The 26,339-nt window shown below is 33.3% G+C and overlaps 1 protein-coding gene across 2 annotated transcripts in view; it reads left to right on the top strand.

The window, feature by feature from the left end:
• The window catches only part of Vta1 (vesicle trafficking 1), a 72,399-nt gene that overhangs the window by 35,601 nt on the left and 10,459 nt on the right, over positions 1-26,339 (top strand). The window contains exons 5-7 of one of the 2 annotated variants that reach the window (XM_027938513.3): positions 5,504-5,612; positions 16,566-16,742; positions 24,110-24,190. In XM_027938513.3, coding sequence (XP_027794314.2) covers positions 5,504-5,612; positions 16,566-16,742; positions 24,110-24,190 — 367 coding nt within the window. The remainder of the gene's footprint in view (positions 1-5,503; positions 5,613-16,565; positions 16,743-24,109; positions 24,191-26,339) is intronic. The other variant, XM_071612986.1, reaches the window with a different exon arrangement.

The following is a 26,339-nucleotide window of genomic DNA, read 5'->3' as shown; positions in this document are numbered from 1 at the left end:
AAAAGGAGTTAACAGATTTCAAGAATATTGACATCTTAAAAATGTTCTCATAAAATATTCTGTAATACCAGCATTCTGTTTTTTAAAGAAAGCAGTATTTTAGAGTATATTAATTTGAAGTTACTACTGTCAGAAATTGCTGCTAAATATTATTCACTCCTGTTTGTCCAACTGAAGGTATTTTGTAAACTATAATATAAAATTATTGCTTTATCTGCTTTGGGGACACTTTTTAAATTATGCTTACTAAAATGAACACTTTCTAGCTTATTAATGTTTTATTAAACTTCATATACTCTTAAGATGAAAAGATAACTTTATAAAGTCATTATTATACAACTTTCCCTCTTAGATCTTCAGAAAGAATGAAAGCATTCAAGATTGGGAAAGATTTGTCTTATTTTTAGGACCACTCTTATCCAAAACAATGTACTCATATACTTTTAAAGTGGAGCTCTTTTTATCTTTCAAGATATATCCTACTTTAACATAGAAAGTACTTGACTTGTTAGTTTAGATATGAGATGTCCCCGAAAAGTTCATGTGTGAGACAATGCAAGAAGATTTAGAAGTGAAATGATTGAGTTATGAGAGCCTTAACAGGATCAGCAAATTAATCCCCTGATAGATATTAACTGAGTGATAACTGAAAGCAGATAAAGTGTGGCTAGAGGAGGTAGGTCATTAGGGGTGTGCCTTTGGTCCCTGGCACACCACTTGTACATGTGCTTTCTCTTTCTCCCTTTCTCTTATCCCTCCTCCCCCACTTCTCAGTGATATGTCCTTGAGTCACTTTCTTCCACCACATTTTTCTGTCATGATGTTCTGCCTCACTGGAGACCCAAGGATTGGAACCAACCTTTTATGGACTGAGACCTCTGAAACCATGAGCCCCAAAATAAACTTTAGCTCTTCTAATTATTCTTGTCAGGTCTTTTGGTCTGGGCAGTAAAAAAAAAAAAAAAAAAAAAAGCTGGCTGAAACACCTGTTAAAGCCCATTTTCCCTTATTTCATGTATGTCCATCTGAATTGCTAAGTGCATAGCTTACAAAGGAAGTCCTGAATTGTCTCGCTTGACTACTAGATTATTGTAACCTTGGGCAAATCATTTGACTTTTTAATGGCATTTCCTTGTCTCTACAGTGATGAGATTTTTAAAACCTTAAGAGATAAAAGATGAAGAACTATTATGGGACTGCTGTGTTTTGGATAAGAGACCTCCAAAAGTCCATGTGTTAATTGCTTGATCCTCAGGATGGTAGTAGAGCCCTTAGGAGGTGGGGCCTTTTTGAGTTACTTATATAATTGGAACCCTGCCCTTGAAGGGAATTGTGGAATCCCTGGTCCCTCCTTACCCCACACTGCCTAGCCATGAGGCAAATAGTTTTGCTTTACTGTGTACTCCTACCCTTATGTGCTGTCTCACCATAGGCAGGCCCAGAGCAAGCAGGTGAACCAGTCATGGAGTAGAGCCTCCAAGGAGTAAAATAAAGTTTTCTGTTTATAAGTTAATTACCTTAGTTATTTTGTTATAGCAATGGAAGACTGACTAAAACAAACTTTAGATAAGATGGGTATCACATTTAGGCGTGGCAGTTAGTTCCTGGCTTTCATATTGGACTCTAATGGTTATGCCTGACTCATTGATCCTGGTAATCCTCAACACTTAGCATAGTACCTGATTTAATAAATGACAAATGTTGTCTTACTGGAAAGCAGGAAGCTGATTGGGAATGAATATATTTGGGTTGAAACTTGAGAAAGAGACTGTAGGTTGAAAAGGAAATCATGTTAGATAAGGGAAGGTAATGTGGGAAAAGATGGCATATGATAAACAATCCCTTCTGAAATTAATGGAAATAGCAGGAACCAAGACTGAAGCAGTGTCAACAATGTGGAGGGCCTTGGGTGCCAAAGTGTCTTTATATTAAGCTAATCCTTTAATGCCTCAAAGCCTTAATGGAACTAAAACATGATTGGCCTATATGTCAAAGTTATTATGAGGATCAAATAAGAATAAAATGTACAGAAATGCTTTATAACCTGTAAAGTACTATCAAGTTATTAATTCAAGACTTTGTCTTGTTTTGGACTTATCTTACTTATCCCACCAGCCCTGAATATGTATCTTCTACCCATGGCAAATTGATTTATTTTCAAATGAAGTATTTCCTTTATTTCTGTCTTTCTGACATTGCCCATGGTTTTCCTTCTCCCCAGAGAAGTCTGACTACTTTCTACTTTGTCCCATCATGCTTACCCTGGAAAGCCAAACTAAAATATTGTTTTCTTTATCACTTATATCCAGTTTTTTTTATATTTTACTCTTACATGCATTTACTGCAAGAAACAAATTTAATATTTCCTACTTAATTATACCATATAGTAATCTTTGATGTTTTAATTCTGCATCCAAAAAAAGGTAGCTCCCTACAAACAGAAATAACATATTGATTTATTTTATATTTCCCATATTGCTAATTGAAGGTCTTAAGAATAGCAAATATGTATTGAGCCTACAAAAATTTTAAAGTGAACTATGCCTATCTTATTTTTTCTTTCAAAAGAAGGAAAATAATCAGTTTGCAAATAATGAATTCAAGTGAACAACTAAACCTGGAGTATCTTAAATTTGAAATAATGTAATATTTGTGGAACTTGAATTCAGTTGTTCAGGATTTTGAAAAATTAAAGAATAAAAAAGTCCAGTGCTTCAGTGTACCTACTCTTTACTCCCAAAGAATGAAATGGAAGAAAAACGTGAACCATATAACACTATTCTGTAGGTCAAAAACAGTCAAACACTAGAAATTTCAAATTATTCTATCTAACTGTATAATAATCTTTTTTAAAAAATTTTATTTGTTTTTTTTATTAGCCACACATGACATTACAATGATCTTGGCAATTCATACACTTAAATCAATAATCTTAATTGAACTTTCTAATCCCAATATTCCATTACGTACTACAAAAATTATAATCTATTACATTAACACAGAAGTAATAAATATGTTTAGTGAACAGAATAACTTCCATCAAAATCAAACTATTATATGTTGGAAATGTGTATATTTGTTTTAACAGTTACTATGTGCTGAAACCAAGGTCAAGTGCTTGGAATAAATAATAGACGTGAACTATGCCTTTTTTGAGTTTGTTTTCTAAAATATGTTAAGTGTGTGTTTGTGGGGAGAATACTCTATAAACTTATACTTAAGTATATAATTATGAATTATAATAAATATTGTCATAGAAAAGATATAGAATTACTGAGTATTTTTAGGTTGGGATGGTCAGGGAAATATTTTTGAGAAGTAACATTTGATCTTATATATAAGGGGTGAGTTGACTAGGAGTGATGGTGAATTGACATGTGAAAAGAAAATGGAAATCAGGTGGAGAAGAGGTGGTGTGGACCTTGGCATGTACACAGATAGAAAATGTATCCTCCTGGCTGGTGATACTGAATGAATGGGATACACATTAGAGTAGACTGGACAGTTAAGAACTATGTAGAATAGACTCCTGTAGCCCAGGTTACAAGTTTGTTTTCTATCTTAAGAGCATTGGAAAGCCATTGAAGATTGATAGGCAGGGATTTATATTTTATAAAGACACAGCCTGAGTACTGAGTGAGGAAGATGGGGGGCAGGAGTGGGGCGAAAGTAAGGAGACAGATTAGGGGACTAATGCAGAGAAAGTGGGAACAAGAGCAATTCAGGGTATGTTCCAAAAGCAAAAACAACTGAATCCCTTAGTGGATTAAATAAGGGAACTGGGGAAATAGGATTAGGTGGGTGGGGTATGAACGTGGTAAGAATAACTCACATATTTCTCACTTAAGAGAATGAAGTTCCCTGCAAGTAGGAGAGTTTGGGAGAGAATCAAGAGAAAAGTTTAGACAAATTAAATTTAGTTGTATATGAACATGCAATTGAAGATGTCACATAGTTGGATATATGCCAGAAGCAAATTCAGGCTAAGTACAGACATTTAAGAGTGATAAAGATGTCCGTAGTACTTAAAGCCATGGGAATGATTGTGGAGAGATAAGAAAATAGACTATATGAGGGTACCTTTTTCTTACCTTGTAGAAACCTGATAGGTAATGAATAAAGGCAGCCCAGTATGAAATAATAGGTGGCAGCTGAAGATAAGCAACAAGGAACTAAGGGAAGGAGGGGGTGAGGAACAGGGGAGAGAACCAGAGTGAATGAGTATAAATGAGCATACATCAACTGAAGAGAACTGTACTTACAGTTCAGTTCAGGTAATTATTACCAAGTAAGGCAGGCTCAGTGTTTTTAGAACTCCCATTTTTAAAAAAAAGAGAAATGTGGATTTCCATAATTTTCCTAGTATATGGAAAGCAATTCATACTTTAAATTCTGTGAGAATCAGCATTGACTGAACCACTAGTTTGCAATCTCTGCTTCAACAGGGTACTTCAGATTATTTGGTGTTTAGATAGAGCATTAAGTAGACACAGACAGTAGAAAGAAAACCTAGGAGAGATAGTGTCAAAAAATCAAAAATAGAGTTTTTCAACAATTGGAATGTTCCAGATTCTAGTATTCTGCTGATAGGTTTGGTTAGGTGATAACCTGGAAAATGTTAGATTTGCCAATGTGAAGTAGGTCGTTGGTGACGTTAGCAAGAGCAGTTTAGTGACATACAGGCTGCTCACACGTGGACTCCCTGTCATTAAAATGCACCATCACATTGAAATTCTCTGACAAGGAAACATGAACTAAACAGAAAAGAAAGCAAGCAAACCCCTTCCCACTGAGTGAACAGAAAGGTAAAAAAGCAAAGACTTTAAATGTGGATGCTTCTTTTGGTAAGATTGTTGGTAAAGTGAAACAAAATACAATCAGACTTGAAAGAAGATAGGAATTAATGTGTGGAATTTAGGAAAGAGGCAGCTAGCAAGTTCTTAAGTGATATTTTCAGTTCCCCTCACAATACCACAATGAGGCATTATTTTCCCCTTAGAATTGAGTTAATGAGATTCAGAGGTATTAGGTAGCATATGACAGGTTAAAAGTTAAGTTTACTTGGCTATCAGTCTAATGTATGTTTTAACAACTGTGTCATCTTAGTTTTCATAGATTTGCACAGATCTTTAGTGAAAATAATTTAATTTGTTGTTATTCTATTTTATGTTTAATCTTAAAATTCCATTTAGTGTCTTTCTCTGTTGTGCATAAGAGTTGCAAATTTTGCTAGAAGAAAACTCTCATATTTTCCCTGCAGACTTTTTCTGAAATGTGACACTGTATAGAAGAACTGGGCATGTTCTTTGATGAAGATAGCTTTACATGGAGTCTGTCAAGCCCTAGACGGTTAATAGAATCAGCAACTGGGGTGATCACCAGACACTTCAGAGCTGTGCGACATAAAAATAGGTTTTATCTCAGAAATATAGGCTATCTTAAATGCTTAATATTTTTACTTTTTTCCATTATCTAATATTAGTATAAAAATACTCTCTTTTAGAATGTGAAACACAGAAAATATGCAAGGTGGAAGGCAACGTATATCCATAATTGTTTAAAGAATGGAGAGACTCCTCAAGCGGGCCCTGTTGGAATTGAAGAAGATAATGGTATGTATTTATATAGTTAAGTGAAATTATTTAGTGAGATAATATTTTTCAGAACATTATTCAAAATTTCTAGGAAGAAATGGTACAGTTTTAATTTTTTTATGAAGTCCAAAATCCTTAAAAATCAAGTATAAAAATCATAAACTTGGGGACAATGAGAGATTAAGGCCAAATTGCTATAATATCTATTCACACCTGCACAAAATGACTTGAGTATCTCCTACACTTTTTTTTTTTTTTTTTTTTTTTTTTTTTGGTACCAGGGATTAAATCCAGGGTACTTAACCACTGAGCCACAACCTCAACCCTTTTTGTTTTGTTTCATTGTTTATATTTTGAGAGAGGGTCTCACTTATTTGCTTAGGACCTTGCTAAGTTGCTGAGGTTTGGCTTTGAACTTGCAATCTTCCTGAGCCACTGGGATTACAGATGTACACCACCACACCAGCTTATCTCCTACATTTTAATCAAATTCTATTCCTGCGTAGGAAAAGCAATGCATTGATAATTTATAAAATGTTTCCAGACAATAAAGAATATTATTATTAATAATTAATTATTATTTTTTGTATACATGTTTGAATTATGCAGGAGTTTGGGGGGGTGGTAGATAAGTAATACATGGTTCAGTAATTACAGGGTATGTGAAAAGTACAAAGAAACTTTCTTCTACCCACACCATGCCCCATATTCCTAAGTCCTACCAAAATTCAGATAAGTAAATATTAGGTTTAGTTTTTTGTGTATCTTTATAGAGATCATTTTTTAACTTTATACAGACAGCAAAATTTTATCACATTGTAAGTGGGTTTTACACAATTTAATTATGAAAAAAAAATGAAGGTCTTATTTCACTTGACCTTTTAGATAATGTATGATGGAACAGAAAGGAAAAACATTTTTCACTTTTTTTTTTTTTTTTTATTGATTAGACTTGTAGGTAATAGACCATTCCAAAAAGAACAATCCTGTTCTCTAAACTGAGAAAATTCCAAATGATTCCTTATGTTTTGTTACATCTTCATCTGTGACAATGATCTAATGCAGGAGTCAGTAAATTTTTCAAAAAGGATCAGTTACAATATTTTAAACTGTGGACTATGATTTGTTACAGTTGTTTGACTCTGCTGCTATTGTATTAAGACAGCCATAGACAATATGAAAACAACTTAGCATGGTTGTGTTCCAGTAAAACCTTTTTTACAAAAGCAGGCAACCAGCCACTGGCTAGTTGGCCTCTAATATGATTCATCTCCTTATGTTTTATGTTATTATAGAGAATTTTTGAAAGATTGCCTAATGTTAAACGAGCTTTTCACCATGCAACAAATCCCACTTGGTTGTGATGTTTTAATTTTATTAATGGATTCAGTTCCCTACACTTGTATCATTGAGGATTTTGCAATGCAGTTATAACTAAAATTGGCCTACAGTTTTCTTTTTGTTATCAAATATGCTTCTCAAATAAAATTTTGAAAACTTCTAGTTTTTTTCTATGCTTTGGAACAGACTAAGTAGCTTTTGAATTCTCTACTCTGTAAATGCTTCCTAGAAATCTTTTGTGAAATCAGCTTGCCCTGGTACTGAAGATGCTCTTTGGCACTAATTTTTCATGCAAATCTGTCGCCATGGAATTTTTTTTTCCTCAGTCAATTCACACTAAATGAATGTGCACTGATAAAATAAGTGGTATTTTACTTCTTTTAGCCAATCTCAATAATTTCTTCATATTTATAGTCCTTACCATTTTTCAGTCCTGAGTTACACTTTAATATAACAGTGTGCATACTTGTACAGAGTTGTATGTATCCACTGGCAAAATATGAGTTATCTTGAGTATTTCTACAAATAATTTGAAGAATGAGTAGGGGGTCACATAAGTACACAGAAACATGCAGAAATCTTCATTCTGAAAAAAACAAAAACAAAACAAGATTCCCAACACACCTACTGGAATCTAAAGCTAAAGTTTTACAGACTCATAGAATTACTGACAAGGATGCTGAACAGCTGCATTTCCCATATACTGCTTATTAAAAAAGGGAAAAAGTTTGGTACTTTCATAAAAAATTAAACATATACTTAGCATATAGGCCTAGCATTCTCACTTCTAATTATCTGCCCAAGGGTAATTCAAATGTATTTTCACAAAAAGACCTATATGTAAATGTTTATAAGAACTTTATCTGTAATTATCAAAATCTAGAAGTAATCCGGATGTCATCAGTTTTAATGAGTCAAAAAATTGTAGCATATCCTTGCACTCAAGTACTAAACAGTTAAAGGTAGTGAACAGATGTATGCAACAATGTGGACTAAATCTCAAAAGCCAAACACAATAAGCTACCTATTATATGATTGCATTTATGTAATGTTCTGAAAAAGGCAATACTATAAGGATTAGAATCAGATCAGTGAGCAGTCAGAGAATAGGGAAGGAGATTTACTACAAAGGAGCATGAGAAACTTAGGGGATGATGGGAATATCCTGTATTATAGCTGTGGTGGTATTTATACACTGTATAAGCTTTTAAGACTACCCACAAAGGATGAGTTTCACTACATATAAATTATTACCTTATAAGAATTTTTTTTAAATAGGAATTAGGGAAAATCTTTGTGTTTTGTTTATTCAAAGATTATTAAAAATTTTAATGTGGTGAAAAACACCATACTTTTACATATGAATACTAAGTGTGATTTATTTTAATGTTCATCTCTTTCATACAGCATTTCAAGTTAATTTGTTCTTATCTATTTATGAAGTATATTTTACCATCTGTTTTTGCCTAATTTTTAAAGTAATTTTTCATACAAAATGCTTCTTCACTGGGACTGGGGCTGGGGCTCAGCAGTAGTGCACTTGCTGGCATGTGTGAGGCACTAGGTTTGATTCTCAGCACCACATATAAATAAATGAAATAAACATCTATGAACAACTAAAAACATTTTTTAAAAAACCCAAAAAAACTAGAAAAATATCCTTTAAAAAATGCTGCTTCTAGTAATTTTATATAATAAATGCCTCACATTCTTACAGTGCCATAAAACTTGCAAATCATTTTTAACATATTTTATTTCATGTCCTCAAAAATTCCTAAGATCTAGTTCATATAATTCCTGTTTTACAGAAGAAATTGGGTATCGTCATGTGTGGCCTGTCTGAGATTATAAAAGCACAAGGAGACAACCAGAACTTGAGTGTTCTGAGTCCTGACCACTCTGAATTAAGTTTTGGGGTTATTCATCATTACAGTAGAAATTGATTATTTTAAGTATATTGCCCTAATTTTCTCACTTTCCAATTAATATTTTAGAATGTTTTACATACTTCCTTTTCTACGTTAATACTGACTATAATCAGGTATGTATCATACCAGGCCTCATGTATATTACTTCTAGTTTACCACAAGAAAAAAATTGAGATTCTTAGCTAATCAACAAGACTCACCACTGTCTGATAACACTATATTTCAATTGCTTTATTTTCTAAACCTACCTTCTATTGTATTAATGTGTTTGGGCTGCCATAACAAAATCCTGCAGACTTTATGACTTAAACAAACGGAATTTACTTTCACCATTCTGGAGACAAGAAAGTCCAAGACCAAGGTCCAACAGGATTGGCTTTCTGATAAGAACTCTCTTGGCTTTCATATGGTTCTTGCTGTGTCCCCCCCCCATGCCAAAAAGAGAGCCTCTTCCATTCTTCTTCCTCTTATAAGGCCACAGTCCTGTCAGATAAGGGCCCTATCTATGTCCCCTTTTGACTTTAATATGTTCTGAAGACTCTCTCCAGATAGTAATATTGGGTTGACAGGCTTTACTATATGAAACTTGGGGTGACACACTTCAGTCTGCAGCATTCTGGTCCTTGGAATGTCTTTACCACATGAAAAATACAGTAATTCTTTACTGTGCCCCAAGTCTTAACTCATTCCAACATCACAATCTCACCTGTTAATCTGAATCAGATAAATGAGAGAAATTTTAGGTACAATTCATACTAAGACAAAATTATTCTCCAGCTTTGAACCTATGAATCCAAACAAGTTATATGTTTCCAAAAACTACAGTAGTGGGACAGCCATAGATAAAATAGGTATCCCCATTCCAAAAAAAGAGAAATCAGAAAGAAAAACAAGGCACAGGTCTTAAGCAAATCTAAAACCTAACAAAGGCAAATTCCATTAAGGTTTTAAACTTAGAAATAATCCTCTTTAATTCAGTTTAGTGTTTTACCCTCTGGACCCACTGGTGTGGTAATCTCATCCATGAGGTTTTGCCCACAAGACTCCAGGCCAAGTGGCTCTGTCCCTATAACTCTGGATGGAAGCAATCTAGCACACTGAAATAGAGGTGATATCTCCACCCTTAAAGAAGATGAACACGTATTTACAACTGAGCAGTTTATGGTTAGGTTCTATGTGATCTAAGAAGGATGACAGCCTTCCTTCATTTTGTCTCTCTCAATCCACTTTAGTCCTAACTGACAATGTTTTTACTGCTAAAATTCCATTTTTATTCCTGGCTTCTGCTTAGACAGCTGATCAAGTCCATGAGTTGCACCCTAGTTTCTTTATTAAATGGTTCTTCAGCCACACCCATAGTGTTTTCTTAAAACAAGCGTTCTAATTTTTTCAATATGGATAAACTAAGAATTTTCCCCAAGTCTCCCAAGTCCTGGTTTCTCTTGGCCTAATAAATCCTTTTTAATTTCCCTCTCTCTACATTTTACTATAAGTACTAAGGAGAACCAAGCTTCACCTTCAGTATTTGCTGAGAAATCTCCCCTGCCAAATATCCAGTTTCATCACTAGAATACAATTTAGCCAAGATTTTTGCCACTATGTAAGAAGGATCATCAATATTCTTCATTTCTATCTAAAACCTTACCAGAATTGTGTGATTTTGTTTTTTGGTGTGGAACGTGGGATTTAAATCTCCAGGGGGCCATTATTTTACCACTGAGTAACATACATCCACTAAGCTACATATATTCCCAGCCGCTCCCCCCGCCTTTTTTTTGAGACATGATCTCAGTAAATTGCCCAGGCTGGCCTCAAACTTGTGATTCTCCTGCCGGATTTCCAAGTAACTGGATTATAGGTATGCACCACTGGTCCAGCTGGAATTGCCTTTAACATCCATTATTTTTAGTATGGACCTCAAAACTAATAGAGCCACTATCCATTACCCAGTTCCAAAGCTACTATCAAATTTGTAATTACTTATTATAATAGCATCCCACTTTTCACTGTCTTGATTTGAACTTCTGTTATAATATACCATAGACTGGATGGCTTAAATAATAATAATTTGTTTTCTCGTGATTCCAGGGACTAGAATTCCCAGATTAAGATCCAATAGAATAAATTTCTGATCCCTTCCTCACTTGTAGATGGCCATTTTCTTGCTATGGCAGAGAAAGAAAAATGTGTCTATCTTATTCTCTGTGTTCTTTTATAAAGACTCAGTTCCTTGGGACTAAGGCCTCACTCTTATGATTTAATTTTATCTTAATTATCTCCTAAAGACTATATCCAAATACAGTCACAAGAGGGTTAGAGCTTCACCATTTGAGTGAAAGTGCACAGTTCATTTCATAACACCCATATAATTTGTTATGACAGCCACAGTAGTTAGCAGAAAGCACCATTGTCTCCTTAGTGAAAACTATTCCTCCTTTCTTTCTTTTTTTGCCTGTACAAATCCTAATGATATCTGATGACCTCTTTCATCTGAACTTCTGTGTAGTCAGTTTTATAAAATCTATTTTCAACAGGTATCTTTATAACTTACAATAATATGATTTATAGAGTACTTGCTTGATGTTAGGCACAATGCTAAACATTTACTAGCTAAGTTAGTCGTCTTAAATTTGGGAGATGGTTGATCATCCCTACTTATTATTGGGGAAATAAGTATTTAAAAAGAATAAATAACTTGCCCAAGTTCTAGTAACTAATTAATATAGCCATCGTTGGAACCCAGATCTTTTTTTAACCCAAATGAGCACATGCATTTTTTTTCCTTCAACTAGTTTGACATAGAATAAGAAGAGTTACACATATTTATCTTCTCCAGTGAGCTTTTAAGAAATAATTTCAGCCAGTCATTCAACATAACTGTTAATCTTCCCTTGAAAGGATAGTATCAACATTATGAGGAGGATTTTTGTGCTTTAGACATGATGCAGACCTCTACCTTCCAGGACATACCCTTGTGCTTCTGTTTTTAAAATCTTTATGTATTTTTTCTTTCTTTTGTTCAGAATATTTTTTTCCTTTTTAATGTCTTTTTTTTTTTTTTTTTTTGTATTAGCCTAATACTAGAGATGTATATGCCACACACCCTTTTCTTATAGGAGCTTCTATTCCCATGAGGATTGATGATAGATTAGTCAGCATTTTTAATGGTAAGAGATTATGCCTGAACAATGTCTTAGTAGTTAACTGAACTAAAGTCAGGTAAAAAGTGGAGAGGGATGCTATACCTGAAAAGAACTTCCACAGAAGCAGGGAGGCAGATTCAGAATGTGAGGGTATATGAATTGGAGGAGGAGAGGTCTTCTAATTGTGAGACAAATTCAAGGGCTTTTGATAATCAAAATAATAACAACAGCCTGCATAAGTTCTCAGCCATGGGCATACAGAGAACAAATAGAGAAGTATAATCAATAGGACTTCAAGACAGTTTAATTCAAAAGAAGACAGAGATAATGGCGTATGACTCCTATTTTTCCAACTTAGGTGATTGGAGGCATGGTAATTCCATCAAAGAAATGGCTAGTACAGGATGAGTAGGTTTGGTTGGAGAGATTTTATTTGAAAAGACATTGAGATGCTAAGGTAACTACTACTTGAAGTGCTCCAACTGGCAATTAGCTGTTCTACCAAAGATTTCTGAAGAAAGGGTTGGGATAAAAGTAGAAGTTGAAGCTCTCAGCTCAAAAGCAAGAGGTGAAGCAGAAGTGCAATGTGAATCTCCCAGGGAGAACCAAGCATGATATTGGCCAAATTATTTTGTTATATTATGTGCATGTACGAATATATAACAACAGATCCCACCATTATGTACAACTGTAATGCACCAATAAAAAATACAGAAAAAATTTTAAAAGAAGATCAAAGCAAAGATGGAATAGGTCTTTATGTGTAGTAATCACATTTGATTTGGGAAGATAGCTTTTTTATATGGTTTTGCTTATACTCTTAAATATACCATGAAAATACTTACATTAAACATCTGTTTGCTTTTTTAGGATGATTTCACATGTCATTTTAGGCATATCAGAGTTATCAGTTTTTTTTTTAGGTATTCTTCCCATATCACTGGCTTCTCAAACCTTTACATTTTGGTTATCGTCTTGATCTCCTTTGTTCTGAAACAGTTATTTGTAGCCCTTTTATCACACTAAGTAGATTATTAACTGTAGGTAGTTTTTGCTTTGTTTTCCAAAACTTGGCGTAAGGAGAAGTTTTAATTTCTTTTTTTAATTTTTTTTTTATTTTTTTATAGTTATAGACGGACAGAATGCCTTTATTTTATTTGTTAATTTTTATGTGGTACTGAGGATTGAACCCAGTGCCTCATGCATGCTAAGCAAGTGCTTTGCCACTGAGCTACAGCCCCAGCCCAGAGTTTTAATTTCTATTCTTTGTTGTCATACAAATTTCATGGAGCCTCCGGATAGTAGAAAATTGTGTCTACAGAAATCCTGAAAGGCACAGAGGAGAATATTTTTCAGTGTATACTTTTTTAGCTCATTAACTTAAAACAAACTTGGTGTCATAATCAGGTGTTGATGTTGTGACAGTATCTGCTTAGAATTGGCTTAAGTCTCTATAAGAGTAAGTTATTAAATCTCAATTTGTATGAGAAAAAAATCTTTTTTTCCCATTTTCTCAGTATAGTATTATATTCTGTTGTATTTTTCAGCTCTTAACAGTGTATTTATATTTAACCAAAATCTAATCTGTTATCCTAAAATTGAATTTCTAATAAAACCAATAGAAAATAATAGACAGTGTAACTTAATTAATTTAGGTAAAAACCAAGTAATACACTTACTTTTGACAGCAGAATGTATACTCTTTTGCCGTGACATTTGAATAGACATTATATAAAATTGATGATATAAAAAATATAAAATTGAAATAAACTCCTTTTATATGGTAACTTTATTTTTGATACAATGAAAATTTACCAAAACGTTGTCTGAACAGTATAAAGGATTCCCATATGCCCTTCATTCAGGCTCAACATTCTCTGACTTCATTCATATTCTGTCCATCACCCTTTTTTTTTTTAACTTCCTTCCTCCAACACACACACAGAGAAGCTATGGAGATTACTTTGTTTTTAAATTGTACATGAACACACACTCACACACACACAAGTATAAATGTGTATGATTTTAAGATATAACTGGTATCATAAATTAGTGTTAATGTCATAACTTTTAGTAGTATCACCTCAGAAATGGCTCTCTCACCACTTACCTTCAAAACAGTGTTTAGTAGATTTCATCCTATTTTGCCATGTGTCTCCTTAGTCTCATCTATTTTTGTTCCCATCTTATAGGTTTCTTTTCTCTTAGAGAGTTATTCCTCTGCCATTCATTTTGGCCATATTTTTCTTTATGGCTTTAATCATATGTATAATAGTTAACTTAATGTTCTTTTATGCTAATTTTATATCCAAAGTCTATAAACATTTTTTCTTCTGATTTCTATTCACATTGTCCTTTCTTCCCACATACGAATAATTCCTATTGCTAATAGCATGTTGTAGCCTCTCTGCAGCTTGTTATCTTCCTCTGTAAAGTCCTGTTTCTTGTTCTAACAGTTAACTTGCCTTAACTTTTTACCACTTTCAGTTTTAAGTTGTTGCTTTCTTAAGGATTCCTTGAGTATTCCCTAGGTGTGTATGTACAATTCAGGGGTATGCAGGTATCTTCTTGAAGTTTATTTGTATTTGTTCTTTTTAGATATACATGACAGTAGAGTGTATTTTGATATATTATACATACATGGAATATAACTTATTAGGATCCTAATCTTGTGGTTGTACATGATGTGGAGTTTCACTGGTGGTGTATTCATATCTGAACATATGACACTGAAGTCCGATTCATTCTTCTTTCTTTCCTATTCTATCCCCCCTCCCTTCCCTTCATTCCCCTTTGTCTAATCTAGTGAACTTCTATTCTTCCCTGTCCCCACTCCTTATTGTGTGTTAGCATCTGCATACCAAAGAGAACATTCAGGCTTTGGGTTTGGGGGATTGAATTATTTCACTTAGCATGACAGTCTCCAGATCCAGCAAAAGTCATAGTCATTCTTTTTTATGACTGAGTAACATTCCATTGGTATATGTACCACATCTTCTTTATCCCTTCATCTGTTGAAGGACACCTAGAGCGATTCCATAGCTTAGCTATTGTGAATTGAGCTGCTGTAAATTTTGATGTGGCTGTGTCACTGTAATATGCTGATTTTAACTCTTTTGGATATATACTGAAGAGTGGGATAACTGGGTCAAATGGTGGTTACATTCTAAGTTTTCTGAGGAATCTCCACACTGCTTTCCACAGTTGTTGCACCAATTTGCAGTGCCATCAGCAATGTATGAGTGTACCTTTTTCCCCACATCCTCACCAACATATATTGTTATTTGTATTCTTGATACTTGCCATTCTGACTGGAGTGAAATGGAATCTGAGTATAGTTTTAATTTGCATTTCTCTAATTGCTAGAGATGTTGTTGGACATTTTTTCATGTATTTGTTGACCATTCATATTTCTTCTGTGAAGTGCCTGTTCAGTTCCTTTGCCCATTTTTGATTTGGTTATTTACTTTTTAAGTGGTGCTGGGAATACTGGAAATTCATATGTAGTAGAATGACATTTAATCCTTATCTCTCACCCTACACAAAACTCAACTCAAAGAGGATCAAGGAGCTAGGCATTAGGCCAGAGATCCTGAGCCTACTAGAAGATGAAGTAGACCCCATTCTTCATCATGTCGGTTCAGGAACCGACTTCCTCAAGAAGATCCCTGAAGCACAAGAAATAAAATCAAGAATCAATAATTGCGATAGCATCAATCCAAAAAGCTTTCTCAAAACAAAGGAAACAATCAAGAGTGTGAAGAGAGAACCTACAGAATGGGAGAAAATCTTTGCCACCTGCTCTTCAGATAGAATATGTAATTGTCACTTGAAATATACTATCAAAATTTAATTTTCTCAGATTAGTGTTCAGAGTCAGCTAATGATACTATAGATTTTTTAAATGTACATTTCAAAACTTAAAAACCAGGTATCTCATACTTCTTTCTACATAATAAAATGTAAAATTATATTCCTTTGTTTTTATTAACTTAATTTGAACAACATACATAAGTTATTTAATAGCTAATACAAAGTACTGAGTAAAAGTCAGTTTTCAGAAAATAGAGTTCACGTTGAATAGCATAAATTTGACTCATTCTTTGTCAAAAATTTCCTTGATCTTTCATAAGTTTTTAAAGAAAGTTTATTTTAAAGAAAATTATGCAGGCTGGGGTTGTGGCTCAGAGGCAGAGCGCTTGCCTGACATGCATGAGGCACTGGGTTTGATCCTCAGCATCACATAAAATAAAACAAAGTTATCGTGTCCACCTATTACTAAAAAAATAAATATTTTTAAGAAAAAGAAAATATGCTATGTGTAAAACTTTATGAAATTAGTGTTAAACTGAAAAAAGTGATAATCATATTGTTGGGGATAATTAATTTTTGTAAGAAATTGCAATAATTATTTTAAGAGAAAGAGCTTACTTATCAATTGCCTTAAATAGAATTGCATATGAAGATTCCTTTTGTCTTGTGTGTATAGTAAAATAAGAATATTCAGCATTTGTATTTCAAACTGCCTACTTTAATACGGTTTATGTATTACGTAATAGATGTTGAGGAAAATGAAGATGCTGGAGCATCCTCCCTGCCCACACAGCCGCCTCAGCCATCATCATCATCATCTTATGACCCATCCAGCATGCCTTCAGGCGGCTATACTGGAATACAGATTCCTCCAGGTGCACATGCTCCAGCAAATACTCCAGCAGAAGTGCCTCACAGCACAGGTAGGAAATCAGAACGCAGCTTTCGAATTCTCCTTTCGGAAAGAAGAACTGCATTTATCATATTTGTACTTCATACTGATAGTCATAAATTCTATGATACTTAAGTTCCATGTGATCTCATAAAAATTATTTTCATAATTTTGATGTTTTGTAATCTACTCTTTTGAGCAATGACAAATATTTCTGTGTGTGGATTACTATTAACTTTATATTTTATTAATAAGAGTAGTTTCTGTACTTTTTGTGGGTATTGCTGTTTTTCTAGACTCCCCTTTTTTTCTCTTCCACCATTGTTTAAGAATAGCACTGAGAAGAGTGGGGATTCTTGTAGGAGATGTCAGGGTCACACTGTGATGGCAAGATTAGGACCCTGCTTCTACCCTCTATATGGAAATTATCAATGATTGGGAGCAGTGAAATCATAGCTGAAAGAAGGGAGTTCAGATTACTATTTTTTTTTTAACATTATAAATGTGTGGCCTTAAAATAGAGCAGGAGAGCTATATATGATCTTTGAATAGATCAGTATTCTGTGGGTGTTTTATGAAAATACTGATATCCAGCATTGGGTCAGTGTCAGTGAAGACACTTTCACAAAATTGAATATACATTCCAGTTTACTTGTGTTGTTGACAAGTACCATTCTTAGTCACAAATTAAAAACTATGTGTGTTCTTACTTAATTCTTATATTCAATTTTGATTTTTTTTCCAAGAATTATCCTTAATTTTTTTCATTCGTCTCAGCCTCAATAATCTATGGTATTACACTATATAACATTTACAGGATATTTAATAAAATGAGTTAGCCTTCTTTTTTAATATTTTTTTTATTGTTGATGGACCTTTGTTTTTATTTATTAATATGTGGTGCTCAGAATCGAACCTTGTGCCTCACACATGCTAGGCAAGAGCTTTGCGACTGAGCTACAGTCCCACATTTTCACTTCATAGAGTTAGTTTTCAGCCCCATTTTATCCAGCTCATTCAGGTGATTTTGCACAAATTGAATAACATTTAAAAGTTTTTCATCTTAACAGTTGTAGAAGCAATTACAATAAATATTTTCCTTCCTATTTTAAAATTTTCAGCCTTATATTTTCTGCAGATATTGCTGACTTTTTGTCTTTAAATTGATTAATGAAATTGATCATCATATCCCTGATCTCTTTGTGTCAGCATTTGGCATATTTTACCCTGACTTTTCTCTGTTTATTGGTCTGCATGATGACATTAATAAAACAATTTGAATTTATTTTGTAAGTAAAATTTTATGGAACTTTGTTTTAAATATTTTATTTTCTTGTAGAAACATTCAGTATTCCCAATGTAGGATAATTAAGCAAAACCAGTTACTTCAATATAGCCTTTTGTAAATACTTTTGAAAGGTACTTCAAAATTAAACACTAATTAAGAATCCCAAACAAGCTTTCTTATAGAGGAATGCAGTGCATTTTTGGATCAAATGGTATTTGTTATTAATTTCTACCCCTTCCTAAACCACCAACTCACCAATTTTTCAGCTTCCCTCAACCTGGGTTTTTCTTCTTTCTACAATGAAATTAATACTTATTTCTCATGGGTATTTTAATTATTAAAAGGGGGAAAAGTATAAATATTGACTACTATTAAGCCTAACACAAAACTCAGCAATCAGCAAACTGGCTTTCTTCTTTTTTTCCCCCTTTCCTTCCTATTTCTTTGCCAAAGACACAGGGCATTTAATGCTAAGTTAATGAAAATTAGAAATAATTTTTATGAATCAAAAGAAGTGTCATATTTGGGGGGGAGGATATTAAACTTACAAAAAGATTATCCAAGGGATATTGTTTTAGACAATATATCTTAGGGCAGAACTATAGTAAAGTCACATATGTATATGGTGTACTTACAGATTTACTCTTATGTGAAAGAAAGAACATACTGTTAGTAGAAGGTCTATATGTTGCTTTATATGTAATTGCTAGTCTTATGCAACAAAAATGACAAAATATTGGTAGTTTCATGTGATCAAACTATTAGACAGTGTCTATTAGAATATTCATGTTGTAAAGGTAGAAATTAGGAGGTGATAATAGGAAATTTTCTAGTGTAGACACTTCAATCTGATCTCATTAACTCGGGCATAAGCTGTTTTTTATTTTGGATGGGTCTTTATGACCTCCCCCCACTCTCTCTCTTAATCTGTGTTTTGGTCCTCAGTGGACAGAATAAAATTTAAAACCTTTGAATTTTTACAGGATAAAGTTCTGTCTTTATAAATTCTTGCAAACTTTGCATTTAAAACAAATCTACAGTCTGGGGTTGTGGCTCAGCAGTAGAGCCCCTGCCTAGCACATGCAAGGCCCTGGGTTCCATCATCAGCACCATATAAAAATAAATAAAATAAAGGTAGTGTGTTCAACTACAATTAAAAAATAAAAATAAAAAAATATACCCAGTGACATTAGCGAAATTTGAAGCCAAACCTCTATGACTTTATGATTTTATGACCTCCTTTCTGTGTCCCTTTCTCCAAAGAATTAAAATACTGTCAAATCAAAACCTACTTTTCTGATAGTAAAGCGAACTTATAGTTTTCTTTAATGCTGGTTTGAGATATGGAAATCTCCTCCTAGTCCCCAGATATATTTTTTCTATTATACTTGAAACATTTTAAAAATCAGTTTATAGTTGTCTAATAAAAAAAAAAGAATAACATTTTTAGTTTATAAATATAGCAGATGTTTCCCCTCTTATTCACTTTAGGAGTGATTTACTTTCTCTCATATAAAAGTCCAGGATGCACTTTTATCAAAGGGAAATCCTTAAGATAGCTGAAAAGAATAGTGTGTACTAATTTACAATATTTAGTTCTTCCACAAAAAAGCAAAGGGGGTGTAAAGAGGACATGGATAGTGATTGTTTAAAAAGCTAAGTGTTTGCCTTTTTTGCTTTAACCACTCACAAACATCACATTGTAATGTGATGTGTTTTTTTTTCCTCTTTCTTGAAGCATATGCGTCTTACAGTCTTTAAATACTATAGAAGCTCTTGGTAGAATATGTAATTAGATGAATTAATAGAACATGTTTTAATCAATGCTAAGCTTTTCATTGAAAGTGTAGCTCACCTTATACATAGAAAAGTTGAACTATGTTGTGGTAGTCCTGGTGTCAAAAGTACTGAGTTTGTTTTCTGTGAGGCTTTGATGTGTTTTTGGTATTCTAGCCTGTTCTATTTTCATGATTACACTGAGGTTTAACTTAATCTAATCTTCCTATTTTCTTACCTTTTGTTCCTCATAGACTAACTTTCTTTTTTCTCTCTGCCTCTCTGAATTCCTTTTTTGGGGTTTTATATAGTTAGAATTTTTGGATCATCTTATCTAATTTTCTAACCAACAGTTATGCCTCCCTTTTCAGAATCCCCACACTGCTTTGTCAGTAAAGCAATTTTGTGCATACCTATAAATCTTGCAATATTTAATATGTATTAATCCCATCTAATGTGCTATATAACTATCTACTTAAAAATTAATCAGAAGTTACTTCACAACAGTTCTTTTTTATTAAATTGTTGAATAGAGGAAATTTCCAACCCAATTCTGCTTTCCCCAGGACTGCTTTAGGGTCACATCACTCCAACATATTGCAATCTAGAGAGCTACAACCCTGTGGCAAATTGTCACATGAGACCTGTCCAAATCAAGAAAGAAGGAGAAATAACTAGATTTGAGCATCTCATTAAATAAACAAACAGCATAAACAAAAAATCATTTTAATAACTGCACGGGTATTTATAAGCTTTGTTGAGCCAGTTACTCTAGGCCCAGTGGTAACATGCTCATGATTGCTGCCAAGAGGACAAGCCCGGCCTCTATGCTTCAAAATGAACAAGAAGTAGCATCTTTGTGCTGCCTGAGGCATGTTAAGGGGTCTGTGTTGTCAGTTCAAGTCTTAGTTGAATGACATTATTTAATAACATGCAGACTGTTTAATATTGCTCAAATGAAATTTTACTATATACCTAAAAATTTTCTCCCTGTGAGTTCTGTTTTGTTCTTAATAGTGCCTTTTTATTTGATCACATAGAAGTTACACAAATAAGTTAAAAGGTTAGAGCAGGAGCCCAACAAAATTATATACCTTTTCCAAAAAGCAGTTAGAGAATTTTAATTTAAGAACAAATACAAATTATTTAGCCAAAAATGGTATTGACATATAGCCTGCCTTTTTTTAAAGATGTATATGAAAAATATATACTATTATCTACATACATTTTTTGAGTATAGCTGCATCAAGCACTGGACTTGACTAATCTTTGAAGATTCTTAGATCCTACATTCTAACCTATCTTAATATCATATATTTACATGCCTTTAAATGTTAAGCAGGTTTGGTGGAGAAAACTTTTTTAGGTGTTTATAGTTTAATATATTTGGTTAGCACTAAACAAAATCAAGGAGGGGGACATGAATTGGTCAATTTAAAATTTGTGTCTTCTGACTTTAGAATAACACTTCTAGGTTGGTTCCACAGTCTTGCTATTGTGAATTGTGCTGCTATGAACATCGATGTAGCAGTGTCCCTGTAGCATGCTCTTTTTAGGTCTTTAGGGAATAGACCAAGAAGGGGAATAGCTGGGTCAAATGGTGGCTCCATTCCCAGCTTTCCAAGAAATCTCCATACTGCTTTCCAAATTGGCTGCACCAATCTGCAGTCCCACCAGCAATGTACAAGTGTACCCTTTTCCCCACATCCTCGCCAGCACTTGTTGTTGTTTGACTTCATAATGGCTGCCAATCTTACTGGAGTGAGATGGTATCTTAGGGTGGTTTTGATTTGCATTTCTCTGACAGCTAGAGATGGTGAGCATTTTTTCATGTACTTGTTGATTGACTGTATGTCCTCCTCTGATAGACGAATGGATAAAAAAAATGTGGCATTTATACACAATGGAGTATTACTCTGCATTAAAAAATGACAAAATCATAGAATTTGCAGGGAAATGGATGGCATTAGAGCAGATTATGCTAAGTGAAGCTAGCCAATCCCTAAAAAACAAATGCCAAATGTCTTCTTTGATATAAGGAGAGTAACTAAGATCAGAGTAGGGACGAAGAGCAGGAGAAGAAGATTAACATTTAACAGGGATGAGAAGTGGGAGGGAAAGGGAGAGAGAAGGGAAATTGCATGGAAATGGAAGGAGACCCTCAGGGTTATACAGTGGAGGGGGTAGAGAGAGAGGAGGGGAGGGGAGGGGAGGGGGGAGGGGGGAGGATGGGAAAGGCAGCGGAGCACAACAGACACTAGTATGGCAATATGTAAATCAATGGATGTGTAACTGATGTGATTCTGCAATCTGTGTATGGGGTGAAGGTGGGAGTTCATAACCCACTTGAATCAAAGTGTGGAATATGATATGTCAAGAAATTTGTAATGTTTTGAACAACCAATAAAAAATTTAAAAAAAAGAATAACACTTCTATAAATTTTTCTTTGCATATTCATACACTAATTTGAGTTTTATAAGAATATTCACCATAGCATTATCTGTAGTAACAAACATTGGAAACAAGTTGAATGTCAGTAAAGAATTACTTTATAAATTATGGTCCATTCATAGAATGGAGCACTTATGTAGCCATTAAAAAAGAACAGAGAAGAGGGCTGAGGGTATAGCTCAGTGGTAGAGAACTTGCCTAACATGTGTGAGGCACTGGGTTCCATCCTCAGCACCACATAAAAATAAATAAATAAAATAAAGCTATTGTGTTCATCTACAACTAAAAATATTAAAAAGAAAAAAGAACCGGGAAGATTTACTTACTACTAAGCCATATTAAGGAGAAAATTCAAGGATAAGTATAGTAAGCACAACATACTGCCATTTGCAAAATGTCTTGATAGAGAAAGGGGTGTGTTTAGATGTTTTTTATTTAGGCAGGAACACATATTTCTTAATAAAGAATAACAAAAGTATATGTATTGATAGGTTAGGCTAAATATGAAAAGATGCCCTCAAAACTAGTAATAGCCCTAATGAGTCTAAGAGTAGAAATGAGAGGTAGGTTTTAACACATATATTTTTTGTACTATTTAAAAATTTTACTTGGCCTTTTGTCAATACCCCTTTGCATTTAAAAAGTTTTTATTAGCACAGTTTTCAGTTAAAAATTCAGACTTTTATGATGTTTAATCCTTCCAAAGTCTAAGAAATGACGCTAATTTGCCCTAAAACAAAATAAGCAAAGTAAAATAGTCTGTATTTAAATTATTTTTCCCAATAGGTTAGAATAAGAAGATCCTTCATAGTCAAAACATACCAGGAAGAACTTGAACCAGCCTTTATGAAACCAGCGTTCTAGAAAATATGTATTTGTATTCCTAGAAACTTTTCTCTTTATCTCCTGCTGTTCTTTTGTTACCCTTTCCTTATCCCAGTATTTTTACCACTTTACCCTTACTACCAATTTCTCACTTCACTTTAATCTATCTAAATGTAACCTATTTCAGTTTGAAACAAATGAATCTTATTTTGAGAGATAAGTTGACTTCATTGATTTGGAGTAATGAATGAACTTTTCTTCATTTGCTTTTTCTGCTGATTGAATCATTTAAGTCTTTTTTTTTTTTTTTTTTCCTTTTTTGGACAATTTCAACACTCTGAGTTAATTTTTTAGGTAAATAATAATCTATAATTCTAATATATATTTTAGGCTTAGAACTAGTAATTCATTAAATGTGACAATTTTGACAGGTTCTAAAAGGAAGACAAAATTTGTTTGATCTATAAAAATACTATCTTAAAAACGGGTTAACTGGGCCTAGGGTTGTGGCTCAGTGGTAGAGTGCTAGCCTAGCATGTGCAGGGCCCTGGGTTCGAGCCTCAGCACCACATAAAAATAAATAAATAAAATAAAGGTATTGTGTTCAACTACAACTAAAAATGAATATTTGAAAAAAAATGTCAACTGGAAAATTTGAAGTGTATAATTCGTAATTTCATGTAGAGTGATGAATTGGGACTCATCTGAAGTTAAACCAGTCATAATTATGTCACACCTTGTCTCCAAATTTATTTAATTGGCTAAGAAATTAAAAGATAGGAAGGGAGTCTGTGATAAGCTTCAATTGATAAGCAAGTTGAAGAATCACACATGACAAACAAAATATACATTAGGAAATATGTGGCCAATACATGCAAGTAAACTGAGTTTTCCTGCATATTTTCTCTACTAGCCTCTATCTTCAAATAAGCACAAAGGTTTTAAGAAAATATTTAAATGAAGTAATACAATTTTTCCATTATCTTCTAGTTTTTTTCTAACATGTAATTTAAGAGCTGTAACACTTTATACGTATTTGTAATTTTCTGATTTGCAGGTGTAACGAGTAATACTATCCAACCTACTCCACAGACTATTCCAGCCATTGATCCTGCACTGTTTAGTACAATTTCCCAGGGTGAGTCAGCTGACTGTTTTCTGAGCTATGTTGTCTTTCCCATTTGGGGGTATTATTTTGTAATATTACCTTGAGAGTACCATATATTTAAGTGTTCATATTTAAATTCAAACATCAAGATAATTCAAAACAAATATCTTTGCGGTTTCTCACAAGAACCAAGATTGTTTCATATTATTAAAAATACCCAACTCCCAAGGTGTTCCCTTTCATTGAAGTTCTTTTTTTTTTTTTCACACACTACTGGGTATAGGGGCAGAAACATCTAGACAAAGCTACCATAGAAGTTTATGCTAAATTAGTTTGGTTTAAGATTACTATGTATTGTGATTATGTTCTTTATTATCTACCCTGAGTTTTTAGATTATCTGAAAAGAATGGAGATTACCATTGTTGAAAACATAAATCTTTGAGGTTAATTATTTTGGTTGATATTTTGGTTGGTTGGTTGGTTCAAGGCTGGGTGATTGGTTTGTTGATTATAATCTTTCCTGCTTTTCTGACTCTCCCCAATTTTTATCTCAAGTCATATTTTGAGTTTATGTTGGATTTTCTCATTCCAAGTTTATTTTCTTCATGTGTCTGATGAGATTTAGTCTTGTTCTATCTAGAATGAAGATCTTGATAGATTTTTTTAAGAAGATGTTTCATTTTTCTCTGACATTATGTATGTAGATATATTTTGCAACTTTTATTTTTATGTGCTCCCTATATGAGTTGGAACTGGCCATTGTGCCTACACGTCTTTCAGTCATTGAGGGAGGAGAGTCTATGTTTATAGACCTATATACCTATGTTTATACGGTGATCTTGTTGTCCAATATTACGAACTTTGTTGTTTACTATACATTTAGATGTAGTATATTGTTTACTTAGGTTTAAATGTATGAGTTATTTTAAATGTATTCTACTTGTTCCAGTTTTATTCAAAAGCAAATGAATTATGGGAATTAAAATTTAAGAGCTACAGTAAATTTAAATCCTGCAAGTCCTTGTTTTAAGAGCAATTATGTTTCTTAAGAGAATGACAGTGTTTGGGTAAAAGGAATAGATTAGGAAGCTGTCAAAAACTGGCGCATTACTCAGGAGCATAGTGGAAGATATATACTTGTTAGCAGACAGAAAATAACCTAACCAATTAATACTATATGCCTCTTGTTAGTCTTGGTATCCAGGTTTCTTTCTATAATCCCACCACTTTTTAAATCTAAAGTGTGATATGAAAATAGCAGAAAGAAAAATATACAAATAGATCATTGAAGCAGAATAGCTAAAACGGAAATCAAGTGACATAGTGTGGACATTAAACTAATGGTAAAGATAGTATTTTATCATTGTGACAAGAATATATATTGTAAAGCAACATTAAAACAATGGGCTACCTGTCTCCTAATTCTTGTGTCTCGTTTAGTTATGACTAACAGGTTTGAAAGATGAAAAGTAACAAATTTCATACAAGAAAAGATGCACTTTCAACCATTATATTATTAAAATGCAGTTAATAGACCAGGAGAAAATATATAATTCTTAAATAATAAATTATGTCCAGAACATATGTAAAACATTCCTACAAATGATTAAGTCAAACTTAATAGAAAAAAATGAGTGAAAATATAAACACATAATACAAATGTAAAATAAATTCATGAAAGATGCAGGACCTTACTAATTTAATTGAGGTGAGTTCAGTTCTTTATCAATCGATGCAAAGATACTTTAAAAGAATGATAATCAACAGTGTTAATGAAGGTATAAGGAATGACTCCTGCATCATGTTGGTGGGAGTATAAATTGATATTCAGTAGCATATTTCACTATCAAAATTGCAAATGCATAAACCTTTTTATTCAGCTATTTCACTTGTAGGAATGTTTCATTAGGAAATACTCAGACATGGGCACATGTATTTATGAAAATATTTATTACTGCATTGTTTGTAGTAATAATAAAAATGATTCTAAATGCTCATTAACAGAAAAATAGTTAAATTAATTTTGGTCTATCTCTACTGCATAATACTGTACATTTATTTAAAAGGGGGTTAGGGCTTGGGGAAGTAGCTTAGTTGTAGAATCCTTGCTTGGCATGCATGAAGCCCTGAGTTTGATCCCCAGCACTGTAAAAAGAAAAAGAATATGTAACTGTCCTG

This window comes from Marmota flaviventris, chromosome 6, assembly GCF_047511675.1.
Source record: "Marmota flaviventris isolate mMarFla1 chromosome 6, mMarFla1.hap1, whole genome shotgun sequence".
Classification (NCBI taxonomy): domain Eukaryota; kingdom Metazoa; phylum Chordata; class Mammalia; order Rodentia; family Sciuridae; genus Marmota; species Marmota flaviventris.
Note: the sequence above shows the minus strand (reverse complement) of the source record. Positions and strands in the feature narration are given on the sequence as shown.